This window comes from Panthera tigris, chromosome A3 (genome assembly GCF_018350195.1).
Source record: "Panthera tigris isolate Pti1 chromosome A3, P.tigris_Pti1_mat1.1, whole genome shotgun sequence".
Lineage (NCBI taxonomy): Eukaryota > Metazoa > Chordata > Mammalia > Carnivora > Felidae > Panthera > Panthera tigris.
The window spans coordinates 66,711,985-66,735,765 of record NC_056662.1 but is presented as its reverse complement, the minus strand read 5'-3'; the positions used below and the strand labels follow the sequence as shown (position 1 = coordinate 66,735,765).

General features: G+C 40.6%; 2 protein-coding genes across 2 annotated transcripts in view; one reads left to right on the top strand and one right to left on the bottom strand.

Annotated features, from left to right (window-relative positions):
• Positions 1-1,406, top strand: part of FBXO11 (F-box protein 11) — an 83,942-nt gene extending 82,536 nt beyond the window's left edge. Inside the window, exon 23 of the mRNA XM_042981341.1 lies at positions 80-1,406. Within this exon, the coding sequence (XP_042837275.1) occupies positions 80-209 (130 nt within the window). The 3' untranslated portion in view covers positions 210-1,406. The remainder of the gene's footprint in view (positions 1-79) is intronic.
• Positions 1,373-23,014, bottom strand: MSH6 (mutS homolog 6). The gene is made up of 10 exons (XM_042981340.1): positions 22,671-23,014; positions 12,554-12,753; positions 10,106-10,275; positions 6,318-8,862; positions 4,219-4,487; positions 3,025-3,142; positions 2,581-2,670; positions 1,960-2,114; positions 1,652-1,851; positions 1,373-1,544 (listed from the first exon to the last, which is right to left on the bottom strand). The coding sequence occupies exons 1-10, from the start codon at positions 22,922-22,924 to the stop codon at positions 1,463-1,465; spliced, it is 4,083 nt and encodes a 1,360-aa protein (XP_042837274.1). The 5' UTR covers positions 22,925-23,014; the 3' UTR covers positions 1,373-1,462.
• Positions 23,015-23,781: the final 767 nt, after the last annotated feature.

Below are 23,781 nucleotides of genomic sequence, written 5' to 3'. Positions count from 1 at the left end.
TGTAGCACACTTACTTGCTCTATTACCCACTTATTTTCCCCCTCACTTTCCTAATTTTTGGGTTTTCATTTTGCTTTAGGTTTTTCTGTGACTGTGGTGCTGGAACACTGTCTAATCCTTGTACATTAGCTGGTGAGCCTACACATGATACAGATACACTATATGACTCTGCTCCACCTATAGAATCTAATACATTGCAGCACAACTGAATTCCTTCCCTAAAGAAAAAGTCCTGCCATTCTAACATCATAACTTAAAACATTTTTTTTGGAAGAAGATTTAAAATATTTGCCCATGCTACAGGAAGAGACTGTATTAAAAATGGATACACGAGGTCAGTTGACACTATGAAGCTCAAGCTACCAAAAAGAAAGTGGCAATATATTGACTCAGGATCTCAAAGCTGGGTGTTTTAGCATTACTGTGTAAAGACTTTTGAAGGGACAGAAGTGAAGAAATAAGCTGCAATTTTGTACAGATACCAACTTCTGAAAAAAAGCTGGTGTTTTTACAACTAGCATTGAATGCAGTCCAATTTGCAGTAGTACTCTTCAATAGACAAGCAGCTTTGTTGCTGCCTTTATGGACATGGGTACCAATTGCTTTTGTAATATGGTAAAAATGTGAGCTAGCACTTCTGCGTTTCTTTTGATTTTTTTTTAACATGTATTCAGATTGAGAAATATGATTTTAATGCTTTAATCTCATGTAGTTTGTTTTTAATTTCAAGCAAATCTTCTTGTACTTGAATGTGCCCTGTTTTGTTAGCACACCTAGACTTGCTGTAACTGTACTCATGTCCCAGTATGTACGTTCTTTCTATGAAAGAGAAAACACTAATCTTAAATTATATCCAGCAATGTTTCTGGTATCCTTTAAGAAAAGTTAAGACTATTATTTCCTTCCCTTCCCTGTGCAGCATTCAAAAATCACCCCTAGAAAAAGTGAGTGTTTTAATGAGACTTCCTAGGAAGGGATGCACTGTAAAACAAAAGTATTCTTGTAACTCAGTTTTGTGAAAGGTAAAAACTACTATGTTTTAAAGTACACTTTAGAAAGTCTCTTCAAAACAGTCCTGTATTTGAACTCTGTTCATAGTTTTTTTTTGAACAGTTTAGACAAACTGCTGGAAATTATAAAAACAATTTCCTGCATTAAGCTGAGACAAGTATATATACAGCCCTATACAGTTTCATAGCTCCCCCTCCCCCATTTATGTGTATTGGTGACAGTGGGTATAAACAGCCTGAAAGTGTATGCATGTACCATAACATCTAGACTTAATATATTGTGGAGTATTCAATAACCATTATGTAGAAGGTAGATAAGAATTAAAAGGGTTTAATTTCCTAGAAAGAAAATGGAAAAATGGTCATTTTTAAAAAATAAAGTTTATTAGATCATAATGTTGTCTGAATTTACCACCTTTGTCAAAAAGTCAACTCAAAGCTTCCAATGTAGTCTATAATTCCTTAATCAAAGTCAGCAACTTAGGGACAGCTTCAGCATCTATAGTCGACCTTTCACTAGCCAGGCAAACTTCCCTTAAAATTAAAAAAAAAAAAAAAAAAATTGAGTTCACATCAACCATCCCCCTTTATGGTTTTAATAAGGTTGGCTGCATGGCAAAATTATATCCAAGTATAATTACCGAAATAATCGCAGTGATTGGGTCATCTTCTCAAATTCTCTTGCTTTTCTATGTCCCTTTTGAATAATCTCCTCTGGAAGATTAGCAAGCTTTGCTGCATTAAAGCCATAGCTTTTAGGACAAGCTCCCTTAATGAATTTATACAGGAAGGTAATAGTCTCCTGGCTGGGATCCTCACATTCATTTTCTACCATGCATGCCTAAAAAAGAAAAATATTTTATTACGTTATATTCATGTGCTAGTAATGGAAGTACCTGACTTGATTCCCTCAAAAATCTAACTTTTTGCATAAGCAATTTACACATACCATGTGTCCCAGGCGCACTGCAACGTTTTGAGAATAATCTTCCACTAATGAATGGTAATGGGTAGAAAACAATGTACGACACTTTATGTTCTCAGCAAGTTCTTTAACAACTGCATTTGCTATTGCTGTTCCATCAAATGTTGCAGTACCTCTTCCTATGAAAGTAAAATATGCATAAATTACGTATCTGCCTAATACCCAAAAGGATCTACCTTACAATAGAAAAAAAAAAAAAAACGAAGATAGAACAGTAACATCAATTAGTGCATCCAAATAATAGGCCCTGTTTAGCTAAATAGGTCTGGTCTCATTTAGCAGCACTTGTAGTGGGGTGCATTTCTTCAAAGCATACTGTTCAGGTACCAGTCATCTTCAGAAATGTCCTATTGGTTTCTCCTTAAATATCCGTATTTTGATAGATTAATTACCAAGGCTTGAGATCTCTTAATACTGAGAACTTTTTCACATTATCTCTTCAATCTCTTATCTCCAACTATGGTCTATGGCGCAAAGGTGAGTGCATTCTTTTAGAGAACTGTCCTGTCAACCATCTTCAAGAAAAGTAATTCTTTGTACTAAAGTTTTAAAAATAGCCTTCAAATGGAAATTGTAATGTCTTACCTAATTCATCCACAAGCACCAGAGAATGTGCTGTTGCGTGTGTAAGGATACTGGCAGTTTCACTCAGTTCAACAAAAAATGTACTTTCACCTAAAACACACACATATGTGAAGGAGAGCTTTAAGAATCCTAAAACAGTACATTCATCTTTAAGGTTCATATTCTTTGAATCCATGAGCTACCCAGGTTAAATCTTTTTACACAGATTATGCATGCAATTCCTGAAATAATAAAATGATTTCAAATGTCTGAAAGCATTCCAGAAGAAAAACATCAAATTTAAATGACTCATATGCAGGCAGATATATTTATCATTTAAAACATAGAAATGAATTGTCAAATTCATCAGATGTCTGATATATCTGAAGGCAGATATGTTTATCACTTAAAACACAGAATGAATGGTCAAATAATAAAGCCTTTTAGGTGGAAAAGAAAACTCACCTGACATTATTCTGTCTGAGGCACCAAGTCTAGTAAATACTCTATCAATAGGTGTGAGCCTGCATACTTCAGCAGGTATGTAACAACCCGTCTGGGCCATTACAGCTAACAGGCCAGCCTGTAAATGGAGGGAAAGGTCATTTCTAATTGGTATTAAAAACATAGATACATAGACAGATACAGATCTATATATATCCAGAAGACAGCAACGCCAAGCTAATAAACATTATCTTTCAAAAGAACAATTATGGTAGGAGTCAGGCACTCCTAAAAGGCACAGCGAAGCCTAGAGAAGGCAAAAGGCTTAGGGCCTAACTGGCTTGAAAACCTCAGCCTGTGAGGTCTGAACCCACTACATCAGTGATTTTTAACCCTAGCTACACAGTAGAATCACCTGGCAGCTCTTTAAAATTGCTGATGGCTAGAAGCAATTCCAGACCAAATCAATCTGGGAGGATGGAACCCTCCTGCACTTTGTCAGGCTCACCCCATTTTCATTTTTTAAGATCACCTGGAGAGCTTGACAGAAATACAAAAAAATCAAAACCGATCAACTAGAACCGTACTGTCCCTTGCTAGTTAGGAAATTTGATGACCATAAGTATAAGATTATACAGGAGAGCAGGGGGTCAGCAAACATTTTCAGTTCAAGGGCCCAATGTCTCAGTCACATTTTTTTTTCCTTTTTATAACCCTTTAAAAAATATAAATCATGGTTTACCTCAGTGGCCGGCCAACCCCTTACGTTATTTATTGTCTTCCCTAAAAGCAGTTTCCAACAGTTACTCGAGGTCATAAATTTTATTTGCTTTCCTATCTGAACAAGTCGGTCATGGTTTTTTATAAGGATTCCCACAAATGAGTCTAATTAAAGGACAAACCTGCAACATTTTCAATCGTTATGAATATACCTACCTTCAGAGGAAATGAATCCAAAGTTTATAAAGACATAACTTGAAATCTCCCTTGCCTTTTTATTTTTCTAGCCTTTTTAAATATAGGCTTCCTGTACATCAGACAGACATTTGATGAAGTGAATATAATTCTGTTTTATAATACATTTTTCCTTTGTTTCCTAGTATTCTAGTGACTGAATTCTGTTATTCATGTGCTATTTGGAAAAGGGCCTAAATATGTAATATATTCCTAAAGCGTACAAGTAACTTTGTTGTAAAACCTTAAAGGTCAGTTTACCTGTCTCATGAGTGTCGACTTGCCCCCCATATTAGGTCCAGTAACAAGCACACAATAAGCTTTGCCATTTTCCTCCTCCTCTTCCTCACAGCCTATTAGAATGTCATTAGGAATAAAGTCATCTCCAAAAAAAGTCTTCATAATGCAGGGATGACGTGATCCTCTAAGGTCCAAGAAGGGGGGTGTGTCTTCTTCTGGAAACAGAATTACTGGACGACACATAGGGCCATCACCCCCTCGACTGTAGTTAGCCAGGCACAGTAAGACATCTGTTAAGGTAAAAGTGAGGCTTGATTTTTGAGGTCTGATAAACACAAAGACCCAATTAAATAATATAAAAAGCCTGCTGGGGATTCTGTGTCTCCCTCTCTGTCCCTTCCTCAGCTCACACCGTCTTGTCTCTCTCAAAAGAATAAACGTTAAAAAAAATTGTTTTTAAACAAAACAAACACTTTCTCAGTGGAGGGTGGTGGTATGTTCTACTTGCTTTTTAGACATTGTGTTTTTTCTTTCTTTAAAAGGCACTCCAGAATACATAAAATGCTTTGTTAATGCATTCAATAACCTAAAATCAGTCATCAGCCTAAATGTTTTAGGGGTCTTCTATTATAGCATTTGTAATGAAAAGAGAACTCTCATTTTTGGCCCCAAATCCCACTTCTCACCCAATCTCAAAAACACTTAGTCCCCTAACATACAGACCAGAGGAATGCCAGAGGAAGCTAAGAGATACAACTGGGAAATGCTATACTGACCTATTTTACTTGATCTAATCCTGGAGCTAACACTTCTTAGAAGCAGAATGTTTTCACAATAGGCACACTGATATAAAACAATTTTTTTTTTAAAGTTCTTTTAAATGTTTATTTTTGAGAGAGAGAGAGACAGAGTGCAAGTGGGGTAGGAGCAGAAAAACAGAGGAAGACACAGATTCTAAAGCAGGCTCCAGGCTCTGAGCCATCAGCAGAGCCTGACACAGTGATCAAACCCATGAACCTAAGATCATGACCTAAGCCGAAGTCGATACTTAACCAACTGAGCCACCCAGGTGCCCCTAATATAAAACAACCAAGAATAAATTCACAATTTTGAACACCTGTGCTGAGGGAATTTTTTTTTTTTTTTTTTTTTTTTTTAATTACCCACTGAACTATTCAAAGCTGTATTGGTTTAAGGAATATATGTGGCACAGGGGCGCCTGGGTGGCTCAGTTGGTTGAGCATCCAGCTCTTGATTTTGACTCAGGTCGTGATCCCAGGATCGTGGGATCCAGTCTGAACGTGGACGGAGCCTGCTTGGGATTCTCTCTCTCCATCGCCCCTCTCTACTGCTAGCATGCACTCTCTCTGTAAAATTAAAAAATTAAAAAATTAAAAAATGTGGCACAAAAAGGATGCCAATTCTGGACAGCCATGTTCAGGTCAAAATAGTTCTGTTACAAATTTGGTTACTGTGTTTTTAAACCACAGGGAAAAAACCTAAACCGAAACACCAAGGGTTCCAAATAAGTTGGCCATGAAATTTAAAGAAAAAGGATATTAAGCTTTTGAAAAGGTTACCAAATTACAAATCTATAAATCAGGGCTCTGAGAAATCAACTGCAGGAAAGAAAGTGTGATAATTTGGGCTAAAAGAAAAAAGATTAAAATCTTGAAATATGCATGTAAAGAAAAGAGATGCACTGATAATCAGAAAGGATGCAAAAGTTAAAATTAACAAGTGATGGGCCAAGATTTTTTAAGCTTCTATTTTTTGTTAGACTAAATTAAAACAGTATCAAATACTAAAAAACTCCACTGTAAAGGAAATTTGATCTAAAACACATTGCCTCATTAAAAGTACTAAAAATATTTTTTTTGTTCAATTATTCAAGACTGAGTAAGGCCAAAAAGTGAACAACTTAAATTGCTATGGACAAACTAGTCATTTTGTCTAGTGAGGAGGCAAGCATACACACATCAAGATGTATATACCTTGTTATCTATGTTCAGAGATACGCCTCAGTGGCAACTCTCCAATGGGTGTAAATCTTAATGTACAACTAGGACATAATGCATCACTAACCAAAGCTTTAGGAATAAACTTGTTCAAAGTCTTACCCAATACTGCGATGCACTCAACAGCAGACTGCCAGTCTTTGTAATTTTTATCAAAGTTATAGAAGAGTCGCCGCATGCAGTCTTTCAATGATACGTCTCTCCGCTCTTCAGCGTTTATCAGATTAGCCAACTTCTTCTCAATAGTTTTGGTCCAGTATCGTTTACAGCCCTTCTTGGTGGATTTCAACTCATATTCTTCTGGCAAATTACGAGTGATGAAATTCTCTGGAATTTCCAACTGGTAACGGTTCCTGCCAATCCCCCAGTAGACAATGGTCCTACAGCCAATTCGACTGCGCTGTTTCTCCAAGTATTCCAGGAGGCTCTGTTCATTTTCTCTTATGTCAGCAAGAGCTTGGTCATAATCAGGGTCAAATCCTGCTTTGGGAGTAATTAGTCCAGTCCTTCGAGCCTTTTCATGGTCAAAGGCTGTATCCCATCGGTTCAGTTCTATAGTCAAATCAGGAAAACGGCCCTCAGGATTTTTTGTCTGCAAAGTAATGACTTGCTTAAGGATTTTAGACTTAAAGTTGTCAGCAACTTCTTCCATAATCTCTATAATTTTACATATTACTTTGAATCCTTCTAGAGCAGAAAGAAAATCAATAATCTTTTTTTTGCTGTATGTAGTTTCTTCATACATTATAGCCCTGCTATCTGGGTGGTTCTGGCTCTTCAGGGGAGACCCAACATTATGAATTTTACTCAGCAGCCTCTCAAGGTCTGGAATCTTCTTTAGAAGGTCTGCAACATCAGAGATTTTGTCAGGCACAGCCATGAGGTCTTCTATAGCATCTAAACGATCATTGATAGCATAAGGGCTACAGAGTGGGGCACAAAGCCACTGCTTTAGGAGCCGCTTACCAAAGGGAGTATGGCAAGTATCAATCTTTTCTAGCAGGGTCCCTTCAGTAGAACCATTTGTTCCATTCAGGAAAATCTCCAAGTTGCTTAATGTCACAGCATCTAGCACCATCCGTTGATTGGCTTTTGCAAAAACAGCACCAGGTCTTGTAGCACTAACCCTGTCAGAATCCAAGGGAATGTATTCTTCAAAATTAGCCATTGATAAAAGCTCTTGATCAATAAGGCATTTTTTGAGGTAGAAGACACAACCACCTAGAGCAGAGAGGGCCAATTCACTCTTCTCTCCTGGTGTTAACCCAAGAGAATCAGACTCTGAGGTCATACCTTTAAGCACCTGGGGTAACATCACCCCACTGTCCTCATTTAACTTTTCCTTAAAATATGCTTCTTCAAGGAGAGTTCTCAAAGTTTTGGCTGCATCCCAAAACTGGGAGCCTGGTATCAGACCTTCCTGAAGAGAGGAGGATAATGAACCCTTCAGAATCATCTTAGTTTCTGTTGAGAGATTTCCTTTCTCAAACAAGACTTGTACTGGAGGGTAGTGTGCCACTAGAGTCCTAAATCTAGAACAGTGGCGATCGTCTGGAAACTGACCTATGAAAAACTTTCCCAGTGAGGTATCAACAAAGCATACTCCATACACTCGAGTGTGGCCAGAGGAATCCTCCTCTTTTTCTTTGAGGCTAAGAAGATACTTACTGTAGTTCTCAGAGGGGTCACCTTCCAGTACACTGTAGGTCTGTGTACCCTTGGTAATGACTCTACAGATCTCCCTCCTCACCACTCTGTCATACTTAGATATATGTGCCATCTTCCGGCATCGTGCCTCCATCATTTCCGGGGTCTCAGTCTGTTCCACTCGTGCTACTTTATAGCCCTTCTGAACCAGAGAATCAGAGTATCGGCCAAATGCAATTTCAGGGAAACCAGAATGAGCCCAGTTGCCTTTCATGAATACCAGCCCGAGTTCATTGACTCCAATAAGAGCATCCATGTGGTACAACTCATAAAACTTCCCCACCTTATAAAAAATAACAAGATCAAAGTTCTGAGACTTAATCTGCCACCACTTCCTCATCCCAGGAGTACAGGAATTAAGGAAATCCTCAGGCACATAGAGTGTGGATGCATCAAAATCGGGGTGATCAGGTCGCCTCCTGTGGAGATCTCGTCTCTTTTCCTCCTTAAGCCACTCTAAAGTTTCATGATACCAGAAAGTGGGGCGACTACTATCCTCACATCCTCCACCAGTGTGGGCTTGAGATTCAGAATTCTGAGGGGCAGAGAAAGCACTCAGAGTGCTCTTGGTTTCTGATGAAATGCCAGTTGATCGTTTGGTGGCCAAGGGCATTTCCTTCCTTGAACTTTTCCTTTTGAGAGCGCCATTTCCAGACACCATTTTCTTCCGTTTTGAAGCAACTTTGACAGGGCTGTCCAAGCCTTCACTGTCACTGTCCCCCACTCCACTGCTTATTTCATCACTGCTTCCTTCCTCCTTAGCATCTGGCTTGAATTCCACATCAGAGCCACCAACATCACTCTCAGAATCTGATATGACCCTTCGTTTTTTTATCTGGCGGCTACTTCGCCTAGATCCTTGCACCTTAGGTGGCACTTCTTCTTCACTTTCAATTTCCTTATCTTCTTCACTCTTATCTGATGAGTAAGTTGCACCTACCTGGCAGGCAAGGAAAGAGTTATTTAAATACAAAACAATTTGGAAAATTACAGTACTGCTGTGAAGTATTTCTCAATACTTCCTATGTCAAGAGAAGAACCCATCTCCAAAAATGAGAAACTATTTTTTTCCTCAAAGAATATCAGTTTCAGTAGTATCACATTACAGGATTAAGTGATTCTATCATGACAGTTCTATCCTATATAGTGATGCAGCTCATTAGCATGACCGTACATCACAAATGCCCGTAAGTGATGCCCCCAGGAACAGTCAGCTGTGGAAATAAACAACTTTAAATAACTCCATTATCTTTCTTCCAGGGTCACCTCTCCTCTTACAGAAGGACGTATTACGAAATTTGCCACTTTATAAATTCTTAAGTGTTAAGAAAGCAGTAAGCAATCTCTACTGGTTCTAGTCCTTGCCCTTCCACAAACCAGCTGTATCTTCTTGGGCACAGCACATTCACTTATCGTGGATCTCCCCCATACGTAAAGTCACAGGAGGCTAAATGATTTCTGTATTACCATCCAGTTCTAAACCTTTGATGAATGTTATGATCCCTGCTCTCAACCTCAAACATAAGATTAAAAACACTTTTCCTCTCATTTCTCTTAAAATACCCATTAGATTAACTTGTTTATTCCCTATCTGTAATAGAATCTCTTCAGCACACCGCTCAGTAATTTCTTAAATTAGAGAATAATGACCATGTTTGTTTTAAATGAACCAATTATTTCTTCCTTAACAGAATTTAATTCAGTCAAATAGTGACCACTAACATTTGAAACCCAGGTTGTATGTCAAGGTTATTTAACCTTTATTCTCATCCATACAAAATACAACAACAAAAAAAGGAATGAACACATAAAACCAAGCAATTAATTACCAGGGCTTGACCACACCCTCCTATAGAGGCTTACTACCAGATACCATAACCAATTTTGTCACCATGTCCTTACTGTCCTGAGCTCATTACTTGTTACCAAAAATGGTTCTACCTCTTACACGATGTGTCCTCCACCAGGCTTGAAGCTGTAAAACTTAAGCAAAATGACTGCTGAGATTCTAATCTAATTTAACCTACAGTCCTGAGGAAATACAGACGTATGTGTACAAATATTAAAGTGTATATATATATGCAAACAACATATAAATAAGAGAACATCACTTTGCATATCCACCCCCTCCTTCCATCACTCTCCCAACAGAAGTAACAACTGACTGTTTAACAATGCCCCACCTCCATCTCTTCTTCTTCCTCTGGTTCTGAGGGCTCATCACACACTGCCAATTCAAGCCTCTCGATCTTGTCTTTATTCAAGGCTTCATCTGCACGTTGCATTGCTCTGAGTATTTCAGGCTTTGAACTATAAAAATGACCTCCTTTTTGTGCTTCTTTCGATTTTGAACCTAAAAAATTTACATTTAGATTTAATTTATATTTCTTAAGCAAATCTTATTCTTATAAATAGGACCTGTTGGTGGGGTAGTGGACTCAACCTACAACACCTGTCCTAATGAAGAATGATGAGAATCTAGTTTTTAATTTAATGACCCATTACTTCTGATTAATAGACCAGGAAAGCCAACAAGGAAGGAATTCTCAGGGAAAAAATTACCAGTGAAACTTAAATTACCTATTTTACCTCCTTGAAGTTGCCTTAACTGTTGGGTCATCCAGGACCACTTCATCTCTCTTCTAATTTCTTGGGAAGTGGCCCTAAATAGATAAAGCCCACCTCCTCTTCAGGTGAGGCATGACATGTAAAAGGTGTTTGTGTTGAGACCCTTTTTTTATTACTTCAGGAAGGCCAAAACTACACCCTCAGTTAAATGGAGTTATGATACTAAGTTTATCCCTAAGTTAAATAGGATATATTAAAAACAAACCAAAAAACAAACAAAAAAAAACCCTCTACTGGTAAGGATACTAATATTTTGGAAGGGTACCCCATTTCAGACTTTGAATGTTTTTTGTTTTCAAGTGAAACTGTCTTGTTTTCAAGCAAAACTCTTTCTTTACTCCTTGCATTTAAAGAGCTATAATTTTAAATGACACTATCCACTGAGCAAAAGATTAGATGCAGAAGATCACAAATCTAATGGCACAAACTAGGAATGTCTGTTTTCTTCTAACCAAATATAATTAGAAAACAAACCTGCATTTGTCTACATTTGAAAGCTCCAAACATGGCGTTATTTCCTTCTTTCTACTGAATACTAAAACTAAGTACATGCTAAAGTGTCATGGAATTTGCAACTTTAATGAGCTGCCTAAATAAAATAAAGGTACAATTTTTCATTTTTCTAAAGAGCTGCACCAACACTACAAAGTTAGGATAATCAAAATCCATTGGAGGGTGGCTCCTAACTTCTCCAGTGCCTTGTTTGCAGCTACACTCACCCCCCAGCTATCTAATGACATCATTCCACGAAACACCCTGATGCAAACTACTTTACAATCCTAAGACCAAAAAAAAAAGAAAAAAGAAAAATTAAAAACCTACTTTTCCTCATCCACACTATTGCAATGATTTAGAAATTTAAAGGGCCAAATGCAGTATGCCGAGGGTGCCTTTACAAAATAATGACAACATAAATGCAAAATTTTTTGGTATTTTTAAAGTCATACTGCCAAAGCTTTGTGTAGAATCTCCAAATCAGTCCTAGGAAAAGATCTTATTTGTCATCTAGTTCAACTCTCTCACTTTATACATGAGTGAACAGTATCTGAGTTGCTTTGTTGGCCAAGATTATACAGCAAATTAGTGCAGGAGACAGCACCAAATTTCCAGATTCTCTTTCTGTCCTGCAGGTCAGATTTCTGTGCAGACTGAACTTTCTTCAGTATGCTCTCCTTGCCCTGCAGGATGAGCGGTGCTAGGACCAAAAGGCATGATTCCCAGAGATTCCTGGGAAACTGACCCTTATTCTGACTCCAAAACACTTGAGTTCAACAACATCCTAGCCTGGAGAGTCTGGGGATAACAGATAAGGACTTATTCATCATCAAGTGTATGTACAAGCACTGAATCCTGCAAACATCATGTGCATGCACTATATAATTCAAGAAACTGAGAAGGTGCACCTGGCCCAAGTGAGGCCCCACAGGCAGGAGTGCTGATGTCTAGGACCATAAAAAAGCTGGGCCTGGAAAAAGAAAGTTATGGTTCCAGAAATCTGATGTGAAACTCACCTCAGACGTAATCATAGGTGAGGATTTTGAAGGCCAGGTAAGCATGCATCTCCATCTGTCCTAGAGAATGACACTGATTTATATGCTACATATCCTGACTGCATTGCCTTTCTCTTGGACCCTTGAAGATGAGGACACTGTGTCAATTTACCTTTTTCATATCTGAATTTGATATTTTGGTCCAAATGAGATCTAATCATGAAAACATTTTTCCTTTAAAGGCATGATATTGCCATAAGTCAACTGAAAAGACAGAAAAATTCCACTCCATGCAACAAACCTACTGAAGACCAGCTACAGCATCTTATATTTTCCCCATCTATCTTATCCTTTTCCCATGCTGGAAGCATTTCCTGCCACTCCTGAAATTTATTGGCATAAAATACACTTAATTTCACTGTATAGGAGACGGAGACACTTGTGCTCACGTGCATGCGTGCTTGCTCTCGCACACTCTCTCTCACAAACATTCTGCAGAGTGGACTCCCTTACCTGTATATGGCTTTAATAGCCTTCTGCTAACCCAGCCCCTTGTTGGGCTGTCATCAAAAAACTGTACATGAACTCGGACAGACTTCCCTTTCTCGCGGATGAATGTTCCATCAAAAGGGTGGTTATAAACCAGGCAAGGCCACCAGGGGTAACCCTCCATCTTGGCCCAAACCAAATCACCTGGTGAGAAGTCACAAGAACTGTTGCCAAAAGGAAATATATAACTTGGTTAATATTTGGTTAAGTTGCATTCAAGGCAATTACCTACAAATAAAAGCAATTCCAAGGAAGGTATCATTAACACTCCTATGAATTCTGGCATTAATATTCAAGCATAAAAATCCTAGAATTAATGATTTTTAAAAATCAGATGTTCAAGTCATTTTAAAAACATAAGCAAATATCACAATGCTTATTATTTAACTATTAAGACAAACACAAATATAATGAATTCTGGTATTAAGGTGAGAAACTACTCAGAATCATTCAAAGTTTAAAAACTATAGCAGAATTCTGGTAGAATAACAATGTTAACAACAAGACTCATTGTACATGCTCTCCAAATTATAATGCATCACATCAATGCCTGCATACCACCATATAGTATATATCAGGAACAGGACCTGACCCACAGTATTAATAAAATACCAAGCATACTATGTAATTTGCTAATGATATTAAATATTACCTCATTAGACTCTGCTTGGAATCAGTCTCCAGTCAAGCTCCTATGTATTCCACACATTCCAAAAGCTACCTAGCACACTACTATCCTTCACTCCTAAAAATCTAGTTTTATGGAAAATGTCAGTAAAGTGCCTAACATCCCTGAAGTATTGAGTACATATGCCTTTAGACTCGAAAACAGAAATTCAATCTTAACAAAATGATTTGGTCCTGAAGGTTTCCTGAGAAAGGGAAAGGAGGAGAGGGTAGGGAAAGAAAAATCTAGCTTAAAAGACTACAGCAGATGTACACCTGAAACTAACATAACACTGTATGTTAACTAATTAAAATTAAACTATAAAAATAAAAATTAAAAGACTACAGCACAGTCCCTCAGTGATGAGGAAGCCACAACAGCTGATAAATTCTGCTCAAGTACTATATACCAAGATTTTCTAAACTTGCTTAAAGATTTCACTGAATAACTGCAAAAGTGAAATAAGTATGACAAACGGAACATTTTAGAATAGCTTCCATTAGTCACCTGGGGCCACTGTATTCAGACCCAATAACGAAATTATTCCTTTTCTTCAAAAATGTGAATATGGAAACCCCTAGGCTAGACAATTATAAGAGAAAAACAACAGCATGATTCAGCTGGGACTTTTCTCAAGGGCCTTTACAGTATGTGCACTCTTAAATCTATAGCAACCTACACAAGCAAAGATCTATAAATATTGCCATCAAGCTCACCGCATAGGTCATCTTTAACAGGAAGCTGTGACTGTACAATTTCAAACAAACTTCTACTATTAAGTGCCTCCTGGCTACTAACATCCATTAACAGGAGACAAAGACCCTTACAGCTGTGCAGAATGGTTTGTTTACAAGCCTCCCTACTGTCAAGCAGTCTTTCCCTTGACTCCAGCCAGGTAGCCACTAACCACACAGCCTTTGTACCAAAGTACCTGGGACTACCCTAAAGCTGGCCTTTTATTTCTGCTGCTAAAGGAAGGAAACATCTTTTGTCTTTGTAAAGACACTAACAGTTGTGAGTCTGAACCGTGGCAATAATTTTTACAAGATTGGCCAAAGAGCAAATACATGTTATTTCAATGAACATGTCTCCCCTCATGAAGCGTATTTCTGTATAGTCTTGAGACATCAGGCTTCAAATTGTGTTATCCAAGCAGATTTTTCTGAAAGGGGGACCAGTTGGGATACCTATCTGTCAAGCCTGGCTGCCCTTCTCAAAGACACTTAAATCCCTTAAAAGATGGAGACTCAGGTAAGGTTTTGGTGTGTTTGTAGCTAAGCCTAAACCCCATCATTGGATAGTTTGAGGCAGTTTCTCCCCAAGTATTGAAGTTATTCAGTATACGTAGATGAGCCTTGAGCCTGACCATTATGGAGCGAGGTTTACAAAGTGTTCTTGGTTTGGAGTGCCTGGCTGGCTGTCGGTGGAACATGAAACTCTTGACCTCAAGGTTGTGATTTCGAGCGCCACATTGGGTATGGAGATTACTTAAAAAATAAAATCTTAAAAAAAAAAGCGTTCTTGATTTGTGAAATTAAAGACAACTATTCTTCTTGCCTGTGTGTACAGAGTTATGCAGGGTAAGGACTAAGGGCTGAACTGGACACCAGCTGTTTCATTACATCTGTGTCTTATAAAAGTTACAAATTCTCAGGGCGCCTGGGTGGCTCAGTTGGTTAGGTGACCGACTTCGGCTCAGGTCATGATCTCACAGTTTGTGAGTTCGAGCCCCACGTCAGGCTCTGTGCTGACAGCTCAGAGGCTGGAGCCTACTTCAGATTCTGTGTCTCCCCCCTCTCTACCCTGCTCACGTTCTGTGTCTCTCAATAATAAATAAACGTTAAAAAAAAATTTATAAAAGTTACAAATTCTCAAGAATGGAGTTAGTGCATAACAGACTGACAAGAATGCATCTTAGTAATACATTTTTTAAGTTTATTTATTTTGTGACAGCACAAGCGGGGGGGAGGGCAAAGGGGGGAGAGAGGGAGAGGGGAGAGGGCAAAGGGGGGAGAGAGGGAGAGAGGGAGAGAGGGAGAGAGGGAGAGAGGGAGAGAGGGAGAGAGGGAGAGGGGAGAGGGGAGAGGGGAGAGGGGGAGAGGGAGAGAATGAGAATCCAGAGCAGGCTCCACGCTGTTAGCACAGAGCCCAACGTGGGGCTCCATCCCACAAACCATGAGATCATGACCTGAGCCTAAATCAAGAGTCGGACACTTAACCAACTGAGCCACCCAAGGTGCCCCATCTTGGTAGTACATTTGAAGTTCAAGGGAACAGGATGCCTCAAATCCAGTGGAATTCTGTTTTGCCTGGTATGAGGCAACAGAGCACTTGCAGGAATCTCAGTTTTCTTATGGGATCCCAGAAAAACTGTCACGACTAGATCAAAATTCTTGAGCCAAAAATGACATGGCCACACCTGCCTCCTGAAAATTCCTTTCTATCCTCAAGTAAGAGTAACTCAAGTTTCTGAGACCCAAAGACATGAAAAAAAATTTTAGTTTTATACCTAAACTTAAGATGTAATAAAATATTACTGTTTTAACATGAATAAGTTCATTAGTTTTATCCCAAAGGAAATAACTTGAGCTAAGTAAGACTCAAGTTATTAACTGCCATTTGTACAAATGTAGTGCAAATTGTAAAACAAACTGTACAGTGGTATTCAAAGGTCTCAAAAATAATTAGAAAAGATAAATTTCCAAAGCAACCAATTTAAAAATTCAATGTCTTGGGTACCTGGGTGGCTCAGTCAGTTAAGCATCCAACTCTTGATTTTGGCTCAGGTCATGATCTCACAGTTCGTAAGATTGAGCCCCATGTCAGGCTCTGTACTGATAGCAAGGAGCCTGCCTGGGATTCTCTCTCCCTCTGCCCCTCTCCTGCTCATGCACACTCTCTCAAAATAAATAAATTAACTTAAAAATTGTTAATATCTTTAAGTTTATCTTGAAAGGCAGATAGCCATACTTACTGGAGGAAAAAAAGCGTAAAAAGCTAGTTTTGAAATAAATTCCTTATTTGTAAAGTTAAAATTAACTGTTCAAATTGTTTTTCAACATCACCATACCCTAAATATAACCTTATACTTAAAGAATCTTACACACAATCTAACTTTTCTGCTGTTAGGAATTGGCAGGAAACTATAAAATGCTAAGGCTAAAATGTTTAGTAATATGCACTGTTCCTCTACTAATGCTAAAAATGACATTTTAAAAATTCCGGCCCAGGAAACAGTGGTTTCCAGCCAAAAAGAGAATTAAGTGGGTAATAAAATACACTGTTGTATATACTGTGTAATAAAACTAGGTATTTTAAACATTTCAATTAAAAATTTTCTTCACTTAATGCTAACAGAGTTCTTATTAAATCTATTAATTTTGTGGGTACACTCCAATTGTTTAAAGGTAATTTTAAAAATTTAATCTCAAAATAAATAAATAAAATAAAAATTTCTAGCAGTTGTGTAGTTTCCAAAGAATACCAAAATAAAAGGAACATATATTTTAATCCATGCAAATATTCAGGTTTTCCTACCAACACTAAATCCTGTCTTTTAAAATATGGAAATATAGGGGTGCCTGGGTGGCTCAGTCAGTTAAGCATCCGACTTTGGCTCAGGTCACGATCTCACAGTTTTTGAGTTCGAGTCCCACGCGTCACTGAGAGCCTGCTTCAGATTCTGTGTCTCCCTCTCTCTCTCTGCCCCTCCCCCACTTGTGCTGTCTCGGTCTTTCAAAAATAAATAAATGTAAAAAAAAAAAAATGGGGGGGGGGGCGCCTGGGTGGCTCAGTCAGTAAGCGTCTGACTTCAGCTCAGGTCATGATCTCGCAGTTCTTGAGTTCAGGCCCCGTGTCGGGCTCTGTGCTGACAACTCAGAGCCTGGAGCCTGCTTCAGATTCTGTGTCTCCCTCTCTCTCTGCTCCAGCCCCACTCACACTCTCTTTCTCAAACATTAAAAAAAAATTTTTTTCTTAATTTTTTTAAATATGGAAATATAATGCAATCTTGAAATATGCTATAATTTGAATACCTGCCAGTTTTTCATACACTGGTTTTCATAAAAGCCTGATAACCCTATGAAAATCACATCCACCTATTTCACTGGCTCTACTTAAAACTTTGCCCGACAGTCATGTATTAACTGTATTTTAATATTTAGCTATGTTTTCTGACAATCTTAACATTTTTCCCTTTTCATATAACTGTATTAACAAGAATCTTTAGCCCTATGCAAATCAAATTTGAAAATATCTGGGCCAAAAAGTCACCTCACATCTAAATATTTTATTACAGGGGAACCTGAGTGGCTCAGTTGTTGGCTCAGGTCATGATCTCACAGTCTGTGAGTTCGAGCCCTGCGTTGGGCTCTGTGCTGACAGCTCAGAGCCTGAAGCCTGTTTCAGATTCTGTGTCTCCCTCTCTCTCTGACCCTCCCCCGTTCATGCTCTCTCTCTCAAAAATAAATAAACGTTAAAAAAAAAATTTAAACATTTTATTACAATGTAAAATACACTGGCTCTTCCTAAAGCCCAAGCTGAAATGCCAAAATAAATACTGGAATGATATCTTACAATATACTTATTTATAAATAAGATCTAAATAGGGTGCATGGGTGGCTCAGTCGGTTGAGCTTCCGATTTCAGCTTAGGTCATGATCTCACAACTCATTAGTTCAAGCCCACTTGAGCTCTGTGCTGACAGCTCAGAGCCTGGAGCCTGCTTTACATTGTGTCTCCCTTTCTCTCTGCCCCTCCCCTGCTTGTGCTCTATCAAAAATAAACATTAAAAAAATTTTCTAATCCAATTATGACTTTATATGTTTTTAAAGTGTTAATATAAATGTTTTTAAATCTATTTAAGTAATCTCTACATCCAACATGGGACTCAAACTCACAACCCCAAGATCATGAGCTGCAGGCTCTTTCCACTAAGCCACCCAGGCACCCCAGAAATGTTAATATATCTTAAATGTTTAATATTCTTGAGATTCTAAAGATAGCGTTAAAAAAAAAAAAAAAAGGAAAAACCGGATAGCTCAGAAAAATAAACGTAAAAGCCTTCATACAACTAGGGTGCCAAGCTGTCTCAGTCTGTACAGCATGCAATTCTTGACCTCAGGGTCAGGAGTTGGAGCCCCATTTTGGGCATAGAGCTAATTATTAAAGAAAAACAAAACTCATACAACTAAAACTGAGAAATGACTTAGTAAAGCTAAATATATATTGAACAGATCTTTAAAACTATGCTTTAAAAAAAAATCACGTTTTTGCTTTCCTTTTGGTCCATAATTTTGTTGTCAATTACTGATTGTGCCCCCAAATTTATAATTAATTTTGAGCTATCTACTTAAAAAAAAATTCAGCAGGTACCAAAGTACTGCTAGAATCTGCTTCTATAAACAATAAAAGAGTCAAACAAAAATGTGCATATAACACAAAAGCACTTTCAGACCAACTTCAGAAATCAGCTACCAGTGTTTGCACCTAACTCTCAAGGTGGACCATTAGAGCAGACTTCCTCTACCCTCAAATAACTAAATGCAGTACTGAGAAAAGAGAAGTAATCAGAGCAACTAATTCCAAGGCCCCTACAAGACCTACCCCCCTACCAGTACACCTCTGCCCATATATACCCTTTCCTTCTCCTTCAGCTTGGGTTAACTGTTACCCATCACTTATGCACTAAGGATCTAAGGTGACCATATAAACTGTCATCCAAACTGGTGTCTACTATTTTCTAAACAGGATCAGAAAAGAAACCTAAAGGAAATTTTAAAAAAACAAAAACAGGTTCTTTGTGGAGCAGCTTAATTCCATGCAGGGATGGAGAAGGGTCATCAGAATGAATGTTTTCAAAAGTCCTGAGGTGATGTTAAAAAGTTGTAAAAACTCACAAGAGGCTCCCACAGACCAAATTATGACAAGCTGAGCATCTTTAAATACCCGTTTTAATTATATCAATTAAAACAAGTTAGGTCTGTGAAATTGAGCCCACAGGATACTTTTTAAAAGGGCTAGAATTCTTTCTCTTACAATAAGTAATACTATATTGATGTCATATTAGTTGGAAAAGTATACTGCTATCTACAAATACATTTAACTATGAAAATTCTTAGGAAAGGACTTACAACTAGTACAGACAAGGGTGCTTAAAGATTTGCCAGGTCTGACCACTCCTCCTCTGTGAATGTGGATGGGGCATACACTTCAAAGAGAGACAATTATCATTGAGATAAGATTGTAAAAAATAAACTAGCCAAGATTTGTAATAATAATTTTAAAAAGCCAGATTTAAAGTGCTCAAATTTTAAAAAGCCATACGTATTACAGCTCTCTCAATTATCTTAGTCAAAAATAAAGAAAAAGGGGGTTCATGACTGAACCCCTACACACCTCTCAAAGGCTCACATCTCCTTTCCTTCAATCCACAATTTGCTGGACCTTCTTCCTGAACCAGCTTCCTAACACCCCCTTATTCCCACCATAGCCTAACTCCTGTCTGTCTGCTGGGTTTCACCCCGAAGAGATGAAAGCCTACCCTGTCATATATACTCTCTTCCCCTCACCAAAGCTCACAGAGCTCATACACTCTGCTCCTACTCTAAGAATTACTCTTTTGCTTGTTCTATATAAGGTTGTATCCTGGACCCACAATGCCTAATACTGTGCTTGGCAGAGCAGGTACATGGGCATTTGTTGAATGAAGGTCAAATCTATATACTGGAGTCTCTTCAGAAGCTTAGTATCAAATGCTGATCTTTCTTGAATACTCTGGAAACAGTCCGTTTAGCAGGTGGTCAAGTGTAAACAATGTCATGTTTTTACAAGTCTCCTGAATTCAGACCTCAAAAAAAAAAAAAAAAGGAGCATGTACTTTTCTTTCTTTCTTTTTTTTTTAAACGTTTATTTATTTTTGAGACAGAGAGAGACAGAGCATGAACGGGGAGGGTCAGAGAGAGGGAGACACAGAATCTGAAACAGCCTCCAGGTTCTGAGCCGTCAGCACAGAGCCCCACGCGGGGCTCGAACTCCCAGACCGTGAGATCATGACCTGAGCCGAAGTGGGCCCCTCAACCGACCAAGCCACCCAGGCGCCCCGAGCATGTACTTTTCAATACATAAAACACAACCACACAATAAATACGTCCTTTTAGCATGGATGCAAGAATAGTCAACTCCTCTTCAAATAAACATTATAACACATCTTGCATTTCTTACAATGAATGATGAAAAATTTTATGAAAAACAATGTTATGGAAGATACACATGTTAGAGGAGGAAAAATGTTTTTCCTCTAGCCTTCTGAGTTCTTGGCTAAGACCCGCAGTAATAAAAGATTAACGGAAGAAAACCAAACTGAGGTTTATTAACATGTACACCTCCTGCATACATTGGAGATACTGAGGGAAACAGTTAACTCCCAGAGATAGCTCCAAGTTACCACCTTAAATACCATCTGCAGCTAAAGACAAAAGAAAGATGGAGGAGGGGTGGGGAGAGGGACAGGTACCAAAGGGTACCAGGGAAAGAACACCCAAGAAGTGTTGATTGTTATGCAGATTTAAGTCAGAACCATCTCCATTAGAAACGTTTTATCCACTTTTAGTTATCTTTCCTCTTCCTGGTTCAAAGCAGGAGACATCTTTACAAATGGAGGTTTCCCTTATAAATGTAAATTGATGAGTAAAGTACCCTTTTCAAGAACTGCTCTAGTGTCTGCTGTTTCTCAAAAAGAAAGCTCAAGGGGCGCCTGGGTGGCTCATCAGTTGAGCTCTTGACTTCGGCTCAGGTCATGATGGGCTCGGCGCAGCTTAGGACAGACTCCCGCTGCCCCTTCTCCGCTCGAACACTCGCTCTTTCTCCCAATATAAATAAACTTAAAAAAAAAAAAGAATTTTGACAATAAATCTCATATATTGAAAAAAAAAAGAAAAAGAAAAAGAAAAAAAAGAGCCCCAAATAATCTTTAAGCCAGAGGCATACCCTACTACTCTTCACACAACTACATAAACTCACTGCCTGAAAGGGTCGCTTAAAGGAAGGTAACACTATAATTTACACTTGGACTTCACAATCTGTAGGACACCTAAAACTAAAGACATTGGGATTACTCAGAACCACTAACACTTCAATCTTGAATGAGTTGGGTTTGTTTTTTTTTCTTAACCTCTATTTCTTCATCCTTTCAAACGGCTAGCATTACATTTTGTGCCTAATACAATACCTGGGATACAGCAAATACAAGCTTTTCAAAATGTCGCCGCTTCTCCTACAAAAGGCCAACCAAGCCGTGGAACAGCACCGAACTGCTAGGAGAGCTAGGACACCTCCCGGCCGGATTCCCCACAATCGTGGCGGTATATCCCTGTCCAGGGCCAGCTCAAGGCCTTTCCAAGCTCACTCTCAACTGCGAAAAAATTACAGTGCTCCCTCCTCCCATGGAATCGTCAACAAAAGAGACACTGTATCATAACATCTTTTTCAACTCCACACGACACTTCCACCACGTGTGTCAAAATTAACACGGCTTCTAAATTCTCCATTTGTTGGTGCATGTTCGGCCTACCTATGGGATGACCCAGCCGGATCCCAGCACTTTCTGCTCCCCCCCCTGCCCCGCCCCACCCCGCCCTGCAATTCTCCTTCCGACCAATCGGACCCCTCGGTCTGCGACGTGATACACCCCCGACGCACACAGCTCGTGGCCCACCCCCACTCCCACCTCCCCAACAGCCCACACAAGCAGGCCGAGGGCCCATCGCCCCCACAGTCTAGGCGTCCAAGGCTCAAATCAAGCATCAAAGTGTGTTCCCCGAACGTCTAATGGCCCCCAGATCACTATCCCAGCTCTGAAGGAGGAACCTCCTCCTCGAATCCCAGTCACTGCCGCCCCCCCCACAACCTCTGGGCTGCAAGCGTTCATCCTCCCCGCAGACATTCCTCTTTCCCGCCACCCCTCCCCCGCCGCAGGCAAACACCACCCCCTCCCCCGCCCTGGGTGCGCACCCCGCAAGGAGCTTGCAAAGCTCCCTTCTCTTCCCGCCCCACCCCCAACGCTCCCATCTCCCCTTTCTTCTCGCTACCCCAACCAGTTTGCACTCCATCTCTACCGCGGCCTCCCACCTGGCGGAACGCATCTCTTCCTACGAAGTCTGCACGTCTCCTCCCCCCCCTTCTTCCTGCAGCCAATTTCCTGCTGCCCTGTTTACAATCTACGCCCCCTAACGCCAAGGCTACGAACTCAACCCCTGCACTGTTTCAAGCCAAGTATACAGCCCCACCTCCTCCGAACCCAAGGCCTGGCTACGCACCCCGCAATCCTCCAAAGCAAGCCTCCCTTCCCCAGGCTCCCTGCGCCCCGCCGCTGTGCCCCCGCCCTCGCCCCCCCCCCACACACACACACCGCGCTACCTGGGGGGGACCGCGGGCGCGGCCGACTTCCGCAGCCCTCCATTGATGTTCCTCGCCTCGGGTGGCGACGCAGAGCCCGCTAGGGGCCCAGGCTCGGCCTCGCTCCAGGCCGCATCCCCGCCGGGAGAAGCGGAGGCCCGGGTAGCAGCGGCGGCACCACCGCCTTCACCTGAGGCCCTGACCGAGGCCTTGTTAGCATTATTCAGCGCTGGAGACTTGGGGAAGAAGCTGTACAGCGTGCTCTGTCGCGACATAGCGACGGCCGACAAGGCCCAACCGCTCGGTCGGACCCAGCGCCTAGAAGCTCGGAATTAACCGCGCGGCGACTGCTGGCGGGAAATCTGGGGGGAGGTGCGCTGCGCAGGAGGAACACTGGCCCCAGCGGCCAATCGACAGGCGCTGGGGCGGGCGCAAGAGGCGTAGCGGCCCGTGCGCGACCTGCCCCGCCCCCTCGGGGCGCCAGGCGACGTGAGGAGAGGAGGGACTGGCAGGCCGCGCGGGGCCCCCGCACCCAGGGCAAGAATGGCAACAGGCCTGCTGCCCTCCCTCCGTGGCTGGTCGAGGCAGGAACGCTCGGGCCGGTAGCCGACGGCAGCCTCGGAGCCGCCGCTTCGGGAAAGCCAGCCCTCTGTGGAAGGGCGGTGGCGGGGCCGTGAGCTGGGGGAGAGCACGCACCGCGTGGGCATTAGTGGCCGGGGTGCAGAGGGCTAACCCAAGGGCCGGGGAAAGCGGCCCTTGCGGAGAAACACCTTCCCGCGCCTGCCTGAAAAATTCCGTGGTTAGAGCGCTTCCGCCAGGAACTCGAGGGAAAAAAGAATTGAGTCTGCAGTGAATCAAGCCCCCTGTTTATCCTGAATTCTCAGAGTGTTACACTTAGTAGGCACTTGATACACTGCTAAGTGGCAGGCACTTTTTTTTTTATTTTTTATTTTGTTTAATGTTTATTTATTTTTGAGACAGAGCATGAACAGGGGAGGGCAGAGAGAGAGGGAGACACAGAATCTGAAGCAGGCTCCAGGCTCTGAGCTGTCAGCACAGAGCCCAATGCGGGGCTCGAACCCACGAACCCTGAAATCATGACCTGAGCTGAAGTCGGATGCTTAATGGACTG

Coding starts and splice junctions, on each gene's coding strand:
- MSH6 (XM_042981340.1), bottom strand. CDS start 22,924: ATGTCGCGACAGAGCACGCTGTACAGCTTCTTCCCCAAGTCTCCAGCG. Junction 12,754..22,670: donor GCGCCCGCGGTCCCCCCCAG/GTAGCGCGGTGT, acceptor TTTTGGCAACAG/TTCTTGTGACTTCTCACCAG. Junction 2,671..3,024: donor CTCAGACAGAATAATGTCAG/GTGAGTTTTCTT, acceptor TGTGTGTTTTAG/GTGAAAGTACATTTTTTGTT.